The 19,892-nt window shown below is 37.0% G+C and overlaps 1 protein-coding gene across 2 annotated transcripts in view; it reads left to right on the forward strand.

Annotated features, from left to right (window-relative positions):
- dis3l2 (DIS3 like 3'-5' exoribonuclease 2) overlaps positions 1-19,635 on the forward strand; it is a 111,803-nt gene extending 92,168 nt beyond the window's left edge. For both annotated transcript variants that reach the window (XM_066709231.1, XM_066709230.1), the window contains exons 15-21: positions 6,660-6,843; positions 7,221-7,307; positions 10,819-10,966; positions 11,708-11,838; positions 14,525-14,629; positions 15,741-15,845; positions 16,256-19,635. In XM_066709231.1, the coding sequence (XP_066565328.1) occupies positions 6,660-6,843; positions 7,221-7,307; positions 10,819-10,966; positions 11,708-11,838; positions 14,525-14,629; positions 15,741-15,845; positions 16,256-16,357 (862 nt within the window). In that variant the 3' untranslated portion in view covers positions 16,358-19,635. The remainder of the gene's footprint in view (positions 1-6,659; positions 6,844-7,220; positions 7,308-10,818; positions 10,967-11,707; positions 11,839-14,524; positions 14,630-15,740; positions 15,846-16,255) is intronic.
- The last annotated feature ends 257 nt before the right edge of the window (positions 19,636-19,892 follow it).

Below are 19,892 nucleotides of genomic sequence, written 5' to 3' on the forward strand. Positions count from 1 at the left end.
TAATATGATTGCTTGCTTTGTAGTTGGGTTGCAATCCAAAATGACATTCTTTTTAATATTCCTATTGGTGGATGTGTCATTTGATGAATTACACCACATGTATTTCTTTAGACAGCTTTCCAAAATAACCTGTAAATGCTGGAAAACAACCAAATTTGATTTAAGGTAGCAACAGTGCCATAGACTGCTGGGTATTTATCTTTCTGGCAGAGGTTTGGCAGCCCAAGTCCAATTGAATGGTTTGTACGCCTGAAGTTGTGAAATGCATTATGGTAAATAGATATAGAATACAAATTCTTTAAAAACTAAATTAGAATGAAATAAAAATAATGTACAGGACAGAAAAAGGTGTCACAAACAAGACTTCTGCTTGTACTGAGTTGTCCTCCTCAAGCATGCTGAATGAAGCAGGCAGTTGGCAGCCACACAAAAACTTTTGCCTCCTTGTCTCCGGGTCTACACTGTGTGCAGTTCAATGCAGGCAGTGTTTAACCAATGAAGTGACAAGTCAATATTGAATAGTGTGGCTTTGTTGGCCTCTTCGAACTTTCCCAGGGAAAGAAAGACGCTGTATTTTTGTCCCCAAGTCCCATCTAATTGGGAGGGCCTGTCCACGGACCCCAGGCTCCACCACCGGGCCATGACAAATTTCGAACACAGATCAATCACGTGTTAACAAAACACTGGCAACAGCAGACCAACACAGCCCAGATAAACGGGCCTGCGGAGTGACCTGCTGCACCAGACAGAGGCATTCCCATACGCACCGCAGAAACCCTGCTTTCCTTTATCCGATGGAGCAGTGCGTTTTGTGTTTTCAATGTGCACGCATGCAGGACACCAATTCTGTGCACCCTTTACATTTGCTTTTTTCCGAAGAGCTGTTCTTTAATAAATCTTGAAATTCAGCTCTCAGCATGCTGTATCCTTGTATGATTGTTTAAACAAAGGTTTGGATAAATTAGCCTTAGGTTTAAAAAGTATTAATTTTTCTATTAGCCTAGAAAGCGAGATTGCCTTTTGTTTATTTATTTATTTTTTGACAGGTATTGCTTAAAATATAGAGATACAACATAGCTGTCTACAGAGGTTTGCCTTTGTGTTCAGTCTACTCCAAATTATATTACTTCAAACAGCTTGACAGATTGGAACAAAGATATCACATTATGAGATGGAGAAAGTTTCCATTTTTTTCCCCAATTATGTAACTGTCTATTCTGTTCATCTTTATGTGGCCCACCAGTTAATTCAGTCTGGCTCTCATACTTCTGTGTTATACAACCAATCTTACTGCTAGCACCAACAATGCAGAAAAGGTAGCAATAAAAATATGCATTTCATTTAATGAATGTAAGATATAAACAATATGTTTTTGAGCTCCCAACTGGTGGTGTAGCACTTTTCCATTGATTCTGGTACAATGTAACTATATACATTTCTACAGCTTCCAAATCTGTATTAATTTGCTGGCATTTTTTTTTATTTTATTTTTTTATCAGTAAATACATAACTACCAATCTAATTAGAAATTGTTACCTGACAATGCCTTCTGAGCTAGGAACCTCCTTTTTTAATTGTTTATAGGCCAGTCTCTTCTGGCTGGCCTCACCACTGCAGCAACCTGCCTTTGTCCAACTTTGTAAAAATGTCTGCTGCTTTCCTTGTGTGTTCCTCTTCTCATAAGCGGCGACTCTAATTTGGTCTCTTCACTGGCAACCTATCTCACATCCAGTGCAAGATGTTTGTCTTAAATGATGTGATTACCAGGTGTTCCATGTTGAAACTATTTAGTTATCTCATTTTCAAAGCCTTTTGCTTGCAGGATATAGTGCTTAATGCCTTTTATCTTTTATCTTTTTTTAATTCTGAAGCTGAAAATCTCACATGAGATGGTTAACTAGGGGATTCGAAGGGGAATAATGCTAGTTTGATTTAATGCAAGCATTTTCCAATTTATGGTGATGTTTTGATCCATCCCCTGGCAAATATTTACTGAAAAGGGCTTGAACAGCAGGACAAGTATCCTTTCCAAATGTCAAAAGCTTTTACCTACTTTGATGTCTTTCAAACAACTTCTGCCTGAATGTCGTAATTTGCATTATGCATTTGTCACCTCAGCATGTTTAATATGTATTACACTTTTAAACCGGAGCATGTTCTATGTAGTTTATTTTTAGCATCTCGCTTAATGCCCAATGTATTGTAACAACTTAAAGAAATGTGATATTTACATTCAGAGACTCCAAATCTGCAACCTCTGAAACTGATGTAGGGCGAATCACAGTCATGGATTCCTCAATCGGGTAAAATGTTCTTGGAATTGAGACGCATAGACTTCTCCATTGAGCACTCCCTTGAAAGAGCCCTGTGAATAACAGAATGAGTGTAAATTAATGGCATGTTTAATCCTATACCACTTATTGCTTTGCATCCCCTGAACTGCACCTCACTAGAGAAAAAAAAAAAAAACTAACCCTTTGTTACTCAGTGGGTTAGAGGTAAATGTCTATCAAGGCAACCTGACCAAACTCTTCCATTATCATCTTCTCAACCTACATATGTAATAGAATTCAAACTGCAACTAATGAATTCAAAAGAACAATGCTTAATCGCAGCAGAGTAATTAAAATAAACTGGCTGGTTTTGTTTGGTAAAACTAGTAATTGCAGACTTAAGTATGTAGGCAATGCAGCATGAATAAAAATACAGATTTCCATGACAAACCGCACGTAGCTCCAGTGATGCTTTTTACATTATACAAGCATTATATACCATTTAAGCTTCGTGAGGGCATTTGTATAATTTGCATATGTATTTGAACATCAAATGCACACATCAGAAAAATCAAAGGGCGATCTGTGTGGAAGGGGGAAAAACAAAAAAAAAAAACCTTTGAATAATGCTTGAGTTTCCAACATTAAAACAATCAAGGAAATTAAGAGACAATGTAACTTCTACTTTCTGAACAACAGGGTGTAAAGGGATAATTCCCAATATATTATAACCCTACTTCGTGGTACAGATCCACCTTACAATGAGTTGATATGGTCTTATGTGGATTTTTGTGATCTCTTATCAGGGTGCTCACCAGCTGCAGACTTGTTCCAAGACTAAGCTGCTTGGATTAGTATGTTTTTTTGCAAGTATAGCTCACACATATATAGAGAATAGAAGAGTCTGAGCCGGGAGATTCCTTCATCTCCCAGGAAGGCCTCAATCAGCCTGTAATGGCTGAGGGCAAATAGTGTCATCCAATCGCGCAGTAAAACACAGCTTGGACAGCAGATTCACTGGTGGGGATGACAGATAGAAGTATAGAGTTCATGTGTGTCAGGACCCTTACAATGCCATTGCTCAAAGCTTGGACATTAGTGTAATAATCCATTATTATTCTGTCCACTTGCCACCTTAAGTGCGTCTTTCAGAGACCGCTCAAAACCAATAATTTTTTCAGGGGTTTCCTTGCATGTATGGGTTATGAGTCACCGCACTGTGACTCATCAATGAAGAAAACATGGCTCCACTGCGTAATGTCCCAGCTGCATGGACAGCACACCGCTCTCGTCCCTTCTGTGGCTTTAATGGGGAAATGAACACCCATCTGGCTTAGAATCTAGGCTCATGTAACCAATTTCTGATTCAGTTTTCCAGTGACCAGTGTTTCTGTTATGAAGTACCAAGCAACTCCTCAGAAACTGCCCTGAAGTTCCAAGTACTGCTCTTCTATTGCCACTGTGGACCATAGACAGTTTTGACCTCTTGATAGTGCTGTGGATCTTTGCACATAACCCTTCTCTCTTCATTTTCTCCGTGACATTTTGTTATAGTCATTGCTTCACAAGGAACACAATTATGCATGTGTTTAATTGTTTGAAGTTGTAATGTCATACTGTGAGCTATTGCCTATACATATGTGTGTGTTTTTACTGCAGTTTCATTGTGTTAATATCAGCAGTAAAAGTATAGATTGGTATCTGTATATATGTCATTTCATATTCATACAGAACCTAAGGGATCTAGTAAGGTTAAAAAAAAATAAACTTGAAGCAAACAATGGTCAATTTTACATTTTACACTTTTTTTTAAACAAAAGGCAATGTGTGACTGTATGTCCTTTATGTGGTCAATATATAGTGTTTGAAGTTATGAATGAAAAATGACAATACACTGTACATGACCCAAAAGGGTAGTAAAAGCATTTACTTGCAATTACCAACCACAAAGAAATAAGAAAACAGGAAAAAATGTGTGCACTTCCCTATGGGACTATAATTGAGGAAATATTCCACTATTTTCAGTGTTGCTGTGGTAAAATCTAACATGGTTCTCTTTTTCACTCTATTAACAGGGATTGTCATTTTTTTTATACTGGGAATATGCAAGGCCAATAATTATGCAGAATTAATACAGATTTAACCAGCCTTTTCCTCACTTAAACATGTGTGTTGCCATTGTTTTGTATTCAGAATTAATTTGCAGAAATCCATTCTGTATGAAACCAGAGTTTACTCAAGCTTCTGTCAGACTGAGATAAAACAGTGCTCCACAGAGTCATTTAAATCCCCTTTGGATGTGATTAGAAAATCATCCAGTACAATAGAAAATATGGCATTGTGTATAATAAAAAAGAAAAACTCCAAACAATTAACAAATTACTGCTCTCTTTTTTGAGCATTATTGTATTGTTGCAAGTGGTAATAATTATTTTTGGTAAGCTCTTCTAGGCTTTTGTAGTTTATCAACAAACATTACTCTGAGCATAGAATGGCAAGAGGAAATTGGAGGTGTAAATTAACACCCATACAAAAGTTGTCCGTTGGCACCTGTTGCACATTTATTGCCCGAGAAAACTACTCAGAAGCACCTGTAAGATTACAGACCTTTATGTGGTTGCTGAACTTGGAAGTTGTGGAAAGATCAACAACAACTTTTTGCCTATTTAATATTTGCAAAGTTGGAGACAGGCCATTTAAAAATAACTATTTATTTTTCCGTATGTTTTCCTATCCATAAAAACAGGTTTGCCTAGAGTAATCTTTTAGGTTTTCCCCATTATCCTGCCTAAGAAACTGAGTGTAATATCACTGACAGTCTCAGGAATTGCACTTCTCACTTACCTGCATGGTAATAAAATAATAGCCTGTGTTTCCCAGCCCCATAAAAGCCACGGAGCGTACATAATAGTTCTGAGTAGAAAAAGAATGAGACTACTAATGCCCTGTTTTGCCTCTTTCCACTAACGAAACATTGCAGCTCTCAGACATTAGCAGTGTTGCTAGAGGAGAGCTCCTGGTGAGCCTCTGGTCATTACACCCAGAGAGGAGGTGAAAAGTAAAATTGGATTGGGTTAAGCAGCAGCTCCGTATTCCTGCCTCCAGCCGAGAGATCATAAAAATAAGAACTTCACCTTGCGTTCTGCAATGTTCATTAATGGAGTATATCCAGATCTGCGTCTTCAGCTGTATTCATCAAGGCAAATAGGTCTGAAGGGCTCAATTCAATTTGTCAGCACAAAGGGCTTGCTTGGCTAAATTACCCAATTGAAAACCAAGATGTTTGTCTTGTAATTGAGTCTGATATCTCGCTTACAACCACTGTAATTGAACTGAGGTTCATTAGAAGTAGTTGTGTGCCCTTTTAGTGGGTAATGGGAAAAGAAAAAGAAGAAAACAACAATTGTGTAGGGGATTTGAGTGAGCTGTGTTTGAGGCCAACTAACTGGTTGCAAACGGGCTTTTCTCTGACTTCGTGTGATTTCTCAGGACAGCATATGAAGTAGGAAATATCTGGTCCCTGAAAACATCAGACTATTTTCTGATACTTGACTGACTGATTTTAATGTTGAAAAATACCACATTGACCAATTCATGCAAGCTTGAAAACAAAACAGGTATACAGATAAAACAGTATGAGGCATCTGCAGGAAGTTCTTCTGAAGAAAGATTCTTAACCAAATTAAAATAAAGTATCATATACTGCAACATTTATTTAAAAGATTAAATTACAATTTGAATCAAATCTCTCCTTAACTTGCAGGAGCTTGTGATCATGAAGGGGGCTGTTACTAAGCCAACAATTTGCACTACATTTCAAAAGGTTTCATATTTTGTTACTTTAGGTGACTGACTTGCCATTCACTATTTCATTGAATCAACAATAAAATAATTTCCCTCTGAACATAAAATGTAATAATAAAAAAAAAACCATTGTCAATCTGCTTGAAGTATATGCTTTTTTAATTCTGTGAAAAATATTAATCTAACAATATCTCCCATTAGTTTTGTTGTCAGTAATGTTGCATGTTTAATTGGTGGTTTTCTACAGATTTTGGTCAGCACATTAAGTAAGTTTAGCATTCAATAGATCTTATACAGCTCTTGCTGTATGTATATTTTTTCTTTCACAAACCACTCAGGAAATGCTACTCTGCCACCTGCTGGAGCTTGAGTGAAAATCCAGGCCAGCACAGAGTTTCTCCTCTATCAGAGATTAAGTCACAGATGAAGCAAACCTTTGGGTTTACCTGCAGTTTGACATCAACATTTGGTTAATTTCTCCTTCATATAAGATTTAGAGTTCTTTTCAACAATGATCTCCTTATTCAAGGAGACAGACAAAACTGACAGATTCATTAATTAAGCGTGCGTGCTTTTCCTCAGGCTTGTGGAGGAGTTCATGCTGCTGGCCAACATGGCCACCGCTCACCAGATCTACCGTGCCTTCCCAGAGCAGGCCCTGCTGCGCCGCCACCCCCCACCTCAGACCAAGATGGTGGACGACCTTCTGGAGTTCTGTGACCAAATGGGACTGAAGCTGGACTTTTCCTCTGCCGGCACGTTGAACGTGGGTATCAGGACTGGGTCTTGTGCACAGATACTTGCTCCGAATGCCAGTGAACATGGTGGATTTAAATGCTACACATTTACAAAACTATACATTACTCTATGTTTCTTAGTCATAGTCAACAGTCATAACAACATATGGTATTGCTAGATGTGTTCAGTAGTTAATAACTAGTTAATACTGGATAATAACTAGTTAACTGGCAGTTAAAGCTTAAAGTGTAATATCCTATGCATTGTGATACTTAGACTATGATAATTGATATGTTATATATATATATATATATATATATATATATATATATATATATATATATATATATAGTGTGTGTGTGTGTGTGTGTATGTATGTATAATATTTCTTTATTCTCTTTACAGAGGAGCTTGAATGAAACTCTGGGTACTGACCAATACTCCACTGCTAGGAAAGAGGTCCTCACAAACATGTGCTCTCGGCCAATGCAGGTTAGAAAGGGGCTGCTTGGTTTTTCGTTTTTTTCTTGTGTATATCCGTTTCCTATTTTCTTTCAAAAGCCACCCAGTTTGTCTAACAAACCCTCAAACCTCAAAAGTTTATCAAAACAAGTTATATTATCCTAGGCATTCAAAAATCATCATCATAATAATAGGTTGCACAAAACATACATCAGGGTGATGCAGCAAGTTCAAAGAAGAGCCTACCATACTTTCATGCAGATACCAATGTGAGTTTTTTAAATTGTATTTATTATTTTACCTGAAAATCAATCTTCCTCAATCTTCAATGTCAAGATTAAACTGCTCTAATGTAATATTTATCCTGGAGATCAGTCACTCATTTGTGGACTATTTTTGGGAAGCAGAAGGAAGAACTGAAATCCCAGACAGCACGTCTGAATTGGTAACAAATGGATAGAATTTGGTGTGCTATTACTGTTGTGTATTTGAAATTAATAGTGTATTCTGAGCTTCTCATGCTTCTTTAAACTGTTTTATTTGTGGTTATGGGCATAAAAGGCTTTGTCCTCATCTTTTTCCACTTCCTAGAAATTGCAAACCAGTTTGGGTTTTTCTTCTTGGAAGACAATGTGCTTAGCAGTTAAGAATGTAAAACTGATGTATTTAAGGATCTCTATTCAAATAAAACACTACGAAAGTACCAGTAGTTCAAGTGCTCGACATTGGCTGGTCCAGAAAATGTAATTATTTTTAGAATGAAGGAGGTCAGATACTTAAACAGCATTGTATCGCAGATCGAAAGTTGCACACTTCATAATTAGTTGCAAGATGAAGAGAGAAGCCTTTAATGCTTTGGCATGTAGAATGTTTTTAATTGTAAATTCATTTTCAGGTAAAGAACACAGAGCCAGCTTTTTAAAAATGGATTGCTTCCATTTTACAAATTTTGAGCAGACTTTATGCTTCTCAAATAGTAATTAAAGAAAAAAACATGCTTTTCATACATGATATCAAGAATAATTAAATAAATGTGGTTATTCACTAGTTAATAACAGTGAATAACTTAATACAAATGCATACAATTAAATATAAAAAATATACTGTCAAACTGCTTGAAGTATATGCTTTTTTACTCTGCAACTCTGTTTTTTTCCTACACCCAACATAAAAGTTAATTTAAAATAAACGCAGAATTAATAACAATTAATTGAAGACCCAACCCCTCCCACTTGTTTTAACATTTTGTTGTCAGTAATAAGGTACCTGCTAGATTTCTACATATGGTTCATGGCTTTCGAATGTGAATGATAAATCAGATTTGGCTTGGTTCCAATACCAGTCATATTGTTGATGGTCTCGTTGTCTCAGTAAAGTGGCTAATTTGTCTAGGATTTTGCGACAGCCCATATGGGAAATCAAAACCAATGGGCTGAACAAAACAACAAAACCTGAAGCAAACTACACGTTTCTGTCTATATTTCATGAGAATACAGAAAAATGATGTACCTGTCAAGATGTACCAAGTTTTCTCCCTCCTGTGTGAATACATACTGTTATGTCAAATGAATGATTTAAACATGCACCTGGACTTAAATTAATCAAATGAGTTTCCAACGTTATCCAAGGTAATTCCTGTGTTTGAAATGCATTTTCACTGCCTATTTCGCAGGAAAAGAGTTTGGCTTTGGACCTGAAACACAGGTTTATTGATGCCATCAGCAACATGGTTAAGGTTTTTGAAGGGTGATTATCTTCAGATTTCTTGAGAATTTTCTTAGGGCACTTGCCTACTACTGCAGAGTTGCCTGTTCCTGCCTGCACAATCCCGGGGGCCATTCTGCTTTAGGAGAGGCTCTGAAGTGAAGCTGATAGACTTAGTGCCGATATATCTTTGCTTTCTTGAGGATAATCTGATATATTGGAACGAGGGATCTGTCATATACCTGAATCTTGTGAATTATCACCACTTCCTATACAATGTGCATTTATAGGCAAAGATATAGCTCTGGAAAAACTTAAGCGACCACTGCAAATTTTTCATAAATCAGCATCTCTACATGTATGGCAGTCATTCCATTCCATTCATATTTTTATTTGGAATTTGGAGAAATGTTGTCAGTAGTTTATAGAATAAAACAAGAATTATCATTTTACCCAAACACATACCTATAAATAGTAAAACCAGAGAAACTGATATTTTTGCAGTGGTCTCTTAATTTTTTCCAGAATTGTATGTTTTACAGGGTGAAGAGTAGGGATGGGGATCGAGACCCGGTTCTACTACGGACCCGGTTCCAAATTTCTCAAAACCCGAATATCAATAAGGTCCGAGCTTATCGATACTGCTATCGAGACTAGTGGGTAATATAATGTAACGTTAACTTATGTCTAGAGAGACAAGAGTCGTGTCATTTAAATCAAATCACTGGTGCACAAACATGCATCGATTGTCTAATAAAATTACTAAATTCAATTGAATTGCCTGCCAACCGCCTTTAAACTAAATGAAGAAGAATTTAATTGTGTCACGCCCCAATTCCCTTCATTTCTGATTTCGTTGCTTGCTAGGATGGCTGAACATACTAAGCGGTCAAAGGCTTGGCTACATTTTAATAAAGCCAAAGATAAGGAGGAAGCAACATGTAATTTATGGTCGCAGGTAATTTCTTGCAAGGGGGGGACACTACAGCAATGATTAAGCACCTGAACGTTGTGCATCAGTTAAAGGGAAAATGCAGAACCTTCGACTGTCTTCGAGTCGCAACGGTGCCAACTCCGGCTGTCATTGCAGGACAGTCATCCTCCTCCACCGCAGGTATGCATGGTGAGTGCACCTCACCTTCGTAGCAAGTCTCCATCGTTGACAATAATAAGCCGATTCAGGGCTCTACAGTGCAACTATTTCACTCGCATATGCCCCTAAAATTAGATACGTGCGCGAACGGGAAAAATAATGTAAGAGCACAGTGTGTGAAGAGCTCTCAAGAAGAGCTGTCGATTCGTTTTTCTTTTTGTTGTGTAATATTTATTTTATTGATGTATATTTATTTTATTTGTTGTTGGAAAAAACGTGTTGGACATTTTGCTGCTGATATATTATTTTACTGTTCTCATAGTTATACGTTATGTTGAAATCAGAAATTAAAGAATCAAAGTTTTTGCAATAATAGGAATAACAGTTCTGTTAAGAATTTATCGTTGTCTCGTCTTTCCACCAAATAATAGAAAAGTATCGATAGTGGTATCGATAAAGACTCGGATCGTTAAGCAATCTCGAAAATGGTATCAATATCAATAAAAATGAACGATCCCCATCCCTAGTGAAGAGTAGTACACGTACTGCATTTGTATATTTGTAGTTTTAACAATTTTACTGCATTCATTTTTTACGGGGCATGGCGGTAATTTTGTCCTCATACAGTACTCTTAAAATAAAAGGCTATTTATTTGAAGTTCATTATCAAAATCTTGCATTTACTCACGTAAATTCTGCTCAGATCAAGCCTTAAATGACGGAGTGGTGTCAATGGTTTTGCAGATGGCGGTGTATTTCTGCACTGGAGTTCTGCAAGAGGAGCCCCTGTTCCGACACTATGCCCTGAATGTGCCATTTTACACCCACTTCACTTCCCCCATCAGGCGCTACGCTGACATCATTGTGCACCGGCTGCTGGCTGCTTCTCTAGGTAGGTGAAATGAGGATACTCTCTCCTGCCTCCAGGGAAAAGCTCTGATAGAGGGTGTGCAAATGTCTGTCATTGTCAAGGAATAAGTCATTCAATACTTTTATTTTTGGTTAATTTATCCATCAGAGTTTAGATTTTAAGGACACCTTGTAAAAACCACATTTTATAACAGAGACCTGCTTTCAGATAGGAAAGCAAGTGCCATTATCCTTATATTTACACTACAAAGGCTTCCACTTATCGATTTAAACCGCTTGATTCAATTTCCAGGCCTATTTCCCTGCTTTTGTTAGCATGAAACTTGATACAAGTCATTGTGAAGTCATGCTGCACGCTGAACACCACAAGGGGGCAGCATTTAGCAACATAACCAAAATGTCCTTCATCGGTTTCTAATCATTTCAAAAATTTAGAAGAGAAAAGAACAGCAGGGTCAACATCTCAGCGTATGTGAGACACATATTGTTTTCAAACCCCATAACTGGACTCCCACATTAATCTTACATTGTTAATGAAGTAACACTGTTTAGATAAGCATGCACATTAAGTACATGTGTCAAGCATTGTTGATATTATTAACTAGTTACTTGAATAATTGCAGGTTTGAGTTTTTGTGAGGATTCAGTTTATAAAGTGATAAAAAAATAAAGAGCTTCTGTCCTGCTCCTTCAGTAGTACCCAATGGGGTTTCAATGGGGGTTTTCCTTTCATACTTTCTGAACTGCTGTAATCTTGTTGCAGGCTGTGGCTCTCGCTTGCGTCTGACCGAGGACGATGTTCAGAAACAGGCTTCACATTGCAACGACAAGAAGATGGCCTCCAAACGCGTTCAGGAGCTGAGTTCAGATCTCTTCTTCGCTGCCTTTGTGAAGGTAATGAGTTATCATAGTGCACATATAAAAGGACTGTATTCACTCTGTTACCACAGCAACATGCTGCAATGAACACATATATCTTCCAATCCTTTATTCAATGTCTAGACTAACAAGTTTTGTTTTTTTTCCTTCACAATTGTTAACAATATTGTCAAATCAGCTACAGATGTGGCTGAAAGTATTGGTACCCTTCCACAAAAAAAAAACTCACAATTTTCTCTGAAGTAGAAATTGACAAATGTATTTGGTATCCACCATTCTTTATTTCACAGTCAGTAGAACAGAAACTTTGCTTTTGATTTATGATGTAACATATTACTTTAAATAGTAAAACAAATTAAAATGGCACAGACAAAAATACTGGGACCCTTAACCTAATTAGTTTAACAGCCTTTAGAGACAATAACTCCAATCAAGCGCTGTCTGTAGCTCTGAATGAGATTTCTATACTTCTCGACTGGTAGTTTGGCCCACTCTTCTTGAGCAAACCACTCCAGTTCTCTCAGGTTTGATGGGTGCCTTTTCCCAACGAGTTACAACTCTTTCCACAGATGTTCAATGGGATTTAGATCATGGACTCATAGAATAGATTTTTTCCTGTAAACATGGAGTTGTAGTGATTTACCAAAATGCTCTACTTTTGTTTCGTCTGTTCAAAGGACATTCTCCCAGAAGGACTGTGGCTTGTCTACATGCATTTTGGCAAACTCCAGTCAGGCTATTTTGTGTTTCTCTTAGAGAGTGGTCTTCTACCATGGAGCCCATTTTCATTCAGACAGAGACGGATGGTGCGACTTGAAACTGTTGCACCTTGAGCTTGAACATTGGCTTGGATCTGTTTTGAGGTTTTCCTTGGTTCTCTCTCCACCATTCGAATAATCCTTCTCTTCATTCTTGGGTCAATTTTCCTCTTGCGGCCACGTCCAGGGATGTTGGCTACACTCTCATGGGCCTTAAATGTCTTATTCTTAAATAATATTGGCAACAGTGCTCACAGGAACATCAGGCTCTTCAGAGATGGTCTTGTAGGACCATGCTTGGCTATTACCTTCTAACCTCCTCAGACAACTCTCTGGTTTTCCTTCTCTTTTCCATGTTCAGTGTGATACACACAGTGACACAAAACAGCAGAGGGGGTACTTCTCTCCATTTAAACTGGCTGAATGTGTGATAATGCGGTTGAAGACACTTGTGATACTAATTAAAAGAGAGAGGTCTGCTTGAGGTATCACTACAATACAATTATTTCATATCACTTCTAAAGAGTATCAATAATATTGTCCAGGCCATTTTAGAATTTCTTTATAGAATAAGCAAGAATTCAGTTATTTTCATAGTTTTATTTTGTTCCACTGCAAACCAAACACATCCATGTATGGATGTCAAAAGATCTTTTAATTTCAACACTTTTCAGAGCGAATGGTGCGTTATTTGAATAAAATGCAAGGGTACCAATACTTTCGCCCAGGTCTGTATATATAAGCTAGCCATTATGTATGTTGAATTCAGTACATTTAAGATTTTCTGTACAAATCCTAAATTAGATTTTGAGCTGCCAAAAATAAATCTTTCCATTCCTGTTTTGACAACAGTCTGTTGTCAACTGAAATTTCACTAATGTGACCCACAAAGGAGAACATTTATGCTTGTTAATATGTCCTGCTGCATTTGGGAGAGGTATGAAGACAAGTTTTAGTTATTGGAGGACTCTGGGGCTGGAAAAGTTGATGGGTCAGACCACAGACCAGGGAAGAGGCTCACAACAGAACTCAACATGGCAGCAGGAGAGACGGAAGAAAAGGCAGACAGGAAACAAGATGACGTAATGATTCAAAGGATGGAAAGTGAAGCAGAGATGCAGGACAGGGTTTTGACCACTTCTGCTTAGCAATAGAAGTTAAGCCATTATTTTTGTCCTGTCATTGTTTTCAGCTGCTCATCATTTTAATAAGTAGAAATGGACAAGAAAGGTGTTCTACCCATTAGCCTTTTTATCTGCCTTCGGTCAAAGTCTCCAAAGACTGTAGACATCACATAGGTTATTTCTAAATCCTATGATACCCTCTTTCTTGAGCTTTTTATTACAATGATTAATAATTACGAAAGCATTTATAAATATCAATTTGATTTAAACCTTTAATTTCATGTGACCGGTGTTTTATGAGGATAGTTTTAATTACGTGTCTTTTGTGTCTCCATGCATAAAGTTCGCATTTCACATTGGATAATTACATTTATTATTTATTTATTTATTTATCTATTATCAGATGTCCTTATCCAGGGCGACTTACAAAATATAAGTGCAATACAAAGTGCAAAAATACAGTACAGTGCAGTTAGATAACATAACTCCTTTTTTGTGCAGTTGTCCTTGGGAATCCTTATTTCACTGTCACTTATGGATGGAAATAATAATAATTATTTTATTTCTTGGCAGACACCCTTATCCAGGGTGACTTACAACATAAATTTGTCTGAAGTTTTGAATTTTTGCCTTTACAAAGCAATGTCCTCAGATTTGTTGTCTGTAAAGTTTTCCATGTATTATACTGGGACACCAAACACAGGAAATCTTTGAATATTTTTCTTCCAAGTACTGGCACATTGAAGTCAAGTGTAGCTCCTAAGGCTTGATGGAACGTGTGTTCAGTGAAACTGTGTTGCACCTCTTCAATACCTTTAGGAGTCTGGGCCTCTGGAGTCTGAGGCAATGGTGATGGGCGTTCTTGACCGTGCGTTCGATGTGCTTGTGTTGAGATATGGAGTACAGAAACGCATCTACTGCAATGTGAGTATCACTGTGTAACTGCGAAATAGCTCGATAATTGAGTTCAAATTATTTAAAGCTCAACATTTTATTTATTATTGTTTAATTGTGTATTTTAAATTACATTTCCACTAAGAACTTTAACTAAGGTTCATTAAAGGTTAAGAAACAGAGCAGTTTTGCCATTCTGTATACAGTACAGTATGCAGATCCTTCAAATAAAATCTATACTTTTCTGTCCTTGCTTAATTACCACTTCAGAATGTTTTTAGGTTTTGTTTTTTATCAAGTAATGTCGATGCTGTTTCACTAAAGAAATGTCCTTCTCTTTAAATCATTCAGTCTTTGCAAACAATTCAAATCAACTCTATTTTTCATTTTTCATTCTTAGTTTACTTTTTAATAGTAATCCATGCCTTGAAATTCTCACACATATGTACAGAATTGTTATAGTGTTCAGATCAAGTCCCTCATTAAACACTGAATTAAAGATTGTTTTTTTTTTTTTTTGTCCCCAGTTGGAAAATTAAATGTATAAATATATATTCACGTTCTGGAACAATGTCTGATATATTTGTCTATAGAATTATTAAAGTGGCTGAGATACGCACACTTCTTCTGCCATTATATAATGCTCATCATAATTTGAGTTTAATGAGACTTAAACGGTTTGTTTTTACAAGAACTGTTCTTCAGTTGTTCATCATGAGAGCTTTAAAGTTTTAATGCAGTATGTATATACTTTCAGATCTTGGAGGTTAATGATGTCTTAATATCTCATGAATCATATTTGTAGTTCCATAATAGCCAACAGAGCAGGGGGACTTTGTTCACCGTGCAAGTTGGACTTGTGTTTCACACCCAGCTGACCCTGATGCTCCTGTGCTATCAAGTGTCATAAAAGATGGAAAAAAAAAAAAAAAACCTGACTGGGAGACACTTATGAGAAACAGTTGTCACTTATGCTTTCGGTGCATCTTCACATGCGTACATATCTACACACACATACAAAACATTACAGGGTCACACGAGCGAAAGCAAACAGTTGCCCTTTTTGTTAATTAGGGATTGGAAACTGAAGCTCAAGGGATGCCTGCATACTGACCTGTCGAATCGATTGTTTCCTCCTCAGGCTCTGGAAGGACTCCAGGACTTCCAGTACCGCAAGGTGGGCAAGAAGCCAGAGCTGACGCTGGTCTGGGGACCGGAGTGCCCAGGGGAATCTCCATGTCAACAGGTATGGAAACGTCACAGTCTCCGCCTCCACAGGCCTTCCGTCTCTAGAAATTCATTTTACAACCACATGGTTTTGATGACTAGTTTCGGATTATTGAAGTCCCTCATTGTTATTTGGAGCGTTTCACATTTCCACATCTGTGTCACTGCTCTGTTGAAGGATCAGTTGGAGCCTATCAGGCAGTTCTTTAAATGAATGTAATTAAATGAACTCCCTTTGCCCTTCTGTTTCCTTGCTCTGTTTTGTGACTATAAGAGTCTCTCTCTTGTGATCCAAGCAACAACAACATTTTTCAGTGTCCACTTCATACCCTTCACAGAAGTCTTACTCAAACACTCGTAGCTTACACCTCGCCAGAAAGTATAGTGCAGTATTGATCCCATCTGTAACTGTTGTCTCCTCCCATTCAGGAGATATCCATTTTCACTTTGGTGGAGGTGGTCCTGAAGTCCGATGGAGCTCCAATGAAGTACAGCGCAGTGATAAAGCGACCCCCACAGGCCACTTCATAAGACAGTCATGATTGTGTTAAGGCTGTGTTGGTCACGGCAACAAAGCAAACCACATGTAAAAGCAGCCAGCAATGGACGCTACACCCTTATATTTTAAAGTGTTTTTTTTTGTTTGTTTTAAATACACAGACGGGTAACTGTGTTGTTTACTCTTAATAATTTATTTTTCTCAATTCGATTTTTAATATAATTGAATTTCATTTTAAAACTCTGGTTCGTGTTGTACTAATGCAGACTGTTTTTCAAGAAACTATAGGACCTTGCCACATTTGACTGTGTTGTAGCATCAGTGAAATGGTCAAGGAATTGTACGTTTTATCTTTTTTTTTTTTTTTCCTCCATAGTTTGATACCCCTATACAGTTTAGTGCTTTTATGAACTGGAAAAAGAGACTTATGTTGAACAGGGTACATTCAACCCAAGGCATTTTGGAAGCCATGTGTAGAGAATTTATTCAGAAAACAATATTAGATTGAATTAAGTTTACCTCATGATACATTTATGTATTCGGTAGTCACCGTATTACCGGTTACATCATTAAACCAGGCAAACCAAAGTGAAGACATTCCAAATGTTTACGTTCTCTACTGTTTCATCTCACCGACAGCCTCACCAGAGGCTTCAAGTGTCACATCAAAGTTTCTCTTATTGTAGATGGTGGTTTTCTTCATATTGTTAAATTCAACTGATTTGTGTTTTCCTAAAAGTCACCTACCACAGATTTTAATTCTGAATTGATGTACTCTATATTAGTTCACCATTGCATGCATCAAATTTACAGATTCTGGGAAAGGTGTCAGGAAGGATGTATGTTCTTGTTTTCTTTTCTTTTTTTCTTTTTCCCCATGAGGGTTGATTGGGAATGACAAGGAAGCATTGATTTTAATTTCCTTAACCTTTATATATAAAACCTTTACTTTATTGAAAATGGTCTCAACACAATTTGTCTGTCCTTGTCTTAGCAGCTATCTTTAAATCTCTGTATTCCATGACTAAATACACAATACGGCTCAGATAAGAAATGTACACCCTGTGCTAAAAGTTAGGGAGTTTACCAGTGCCTGAGGCATTGAATATGTGAATTGCACTAGATATAACTCTGCTCAGCGTTACAGCTTTAATTCTGAGAGAGAGTGTTACATGCAGTATCAAAATAATTGTATACATCATTTGGAGTATTTGTGTCATTTGTTGTTTTTAAGTGGTGCCTTTTTTTAAGCTGCTATCATGAATTTTGTGTAATATATAGAAACAAAAATGTTGGAAGTACCATCTTGAGAAACTGCCATACGTTGCTTTTGGTATATTTTATTTTACAATGCCAGTGAAAAGCTCTTGTTTTTACAGTTTCTTTCAATTATTAATATGCTTAGTTTTGTTTAGAGTCCTTTTCTGTGGCTATGTTAAAAAAAAAAATGAAAGAAATAGAAACCAAGACACGGGTACAGATTATCTTGCTTCTACCATGCAGAATATAAACTGACAGAAAATTTAAACTGACAGAAGAAGCTTGCTTTCTCTTTATTTGCTAGGGCTCTTTATGACTCTTTATGCAATACTTTTGTTTTCATTTAAAATGTGGATTCCACAAACTACTGTTAGTTATTGCTTTTAAAATGCTTTTTCTAAATATGTCGTAGCTAGCTTGGATTTACGAGGAGCCTTTTGGATTTTAGTTCTGCTGATGAGAGGGTTGTAAAGGGGGTATTACACTAACTGAAAACAATGCATTAATGCTATACCTTTCCTTATTTGGTACCTATGTCTTAGAAAAAAATAACATTGATGATAATGCTTATCCTTTAGCTAGCTAAACTTTGGATGAAGTGTTCCCATTGGATCATTCAATCATCCATGTTGTTTTTAGCTGAAGAACACAAATGCTGGAGGTGCGCTTGTGTTCTCAGGATTTTTATTTACAGTGTGAGGGCAAAGATATTTATTTTCACATGAGTCTGGTCATCTGACCACGTTCCTTAATGTCAGTTATAGTGAGCTGCTGTACCAAGATTGAAGCCACTGAAAGAAACCATTATGGAAACTTCTCCTCCTAAGGACACCACAGTCTAATATGGTTTTTAAGGCTCAGAGATGCACACCTTCACTTCATTCGAGCCATTAGGCTTTTATTTGAAGGTGTAGAAATTGACATTTTGTGAAACCTTTTATTTAGGGATTTTTAAAAATCAATGCATTTCATCTCTATCGGCGCATTAGAAGAACGCAGTTTACATTAAATAATTTGTTTAAAGCAAGTGATGACCAGAATTGTTGAATAATTTTTTCCACCCATCCAATATGTACACGTGCCTTACATGCATGTAGAGATCACCTATTATTTTCCCATTTCCTTATTTTCTATTCTGATGGTTCAGGTTGCTGTATTAAAAAATATGTACAAAACAAACTGGAAAGCACAGATTAACCAATAAGAGCTCAGCCTTAGACAGATACTCATAAAAGCACCTTGAGTGTTACAGTATGTCATTAACTCTCACAGGAATGTATTTTGCATACATCATTTATAGTATGTAATTGCTTTCACTAATAGCACTGTAAGCAATAACTGAGCACATGTCCTTATAGTAAGATACAGCAGGAACTCTCATGCTAATAAGCTTCTACGGCACCTTCACAATGTATGAAATTGCAGTCATTACATATACTTTTTTGTGTTTTATGGGCAGATTGTATAAACAGTGTATAATGTATTTATTACAAAAAAGTCATCCAATACTAATTTGGTGTAGCAGAACTAGACAGTGCTACCTAACACAACTTTGTTTTGAAGCACAGTTTGTGGGGCAGATTTGACTTGTGGTCACGATGGGACATCCTGTGGAGACGAAGTATAGTCTGCCAGCTGTGTTTCCTTCCAAGATTTTGCTGAGTTTCAGTAAGTTTCGTGTCGATGTGTTTTGACAAGATACCAAAACTTCCACCTCGTCACTCTCATGGGATCTCCCATTTGTTCTTTTCACCATGGTAACCGTCAATTGCAGTAGAGATTGCTTGGGTCATCTGGTTTCTGTTCCCTGTCCAGAGAGGTTCAGAGTCTTCACCAAATTCCAGCTGGACTCTAGGCTTTAACTCTTAACTCTTGCCTCATAAACCATAGACTGTGTATCGTAAGTGCAAATGGAAAGAGGGAACTGCTCTTGTTCTCTCCAAGTGGTATATTAATGGTGTTAAAGTACCAATGTACATGTAAAATTGTGAACATCATTGATCTTTTAGCTGATACATAGAAAACAATAAACCCCTTTTATTAATCTGAATTACTGTAGTGCTGTCTTTCTTTCAGCGTAATGGAGGTAACAGACTGTTCCTCATCACGCACGGCATCTTTGAAATGAATTTAACATTAAAATGTTGATACAACCAACCCAGACTGGCTGCCTTCCTCATCAAAGTAAAGTGATGCTGATTTACATACGATTTGAGTACTGTAAATAAAAAAAGTGAATTGTATAAAAATATATAAATCTGGTTTAAGGAAGAAATGAAAAGGCATAGGAGAAGTGTAGTTCAGTAG

This window comes from Amia ocellicauda, chromosome 7, assembly GCF_036373705.1.
Source record: "Amia ocellicauda isolate fAmiCal2 chromosome 7, fAmiCal2.hap1, whole genome shotgun sequence".
In the NCBI taxonomy this organism is placed as follows: Eukaryota; Metazoa; Chordata; class Actinopteri; order Amiiformes; family Amiidae; genus Amia; species Amia ocellicauda.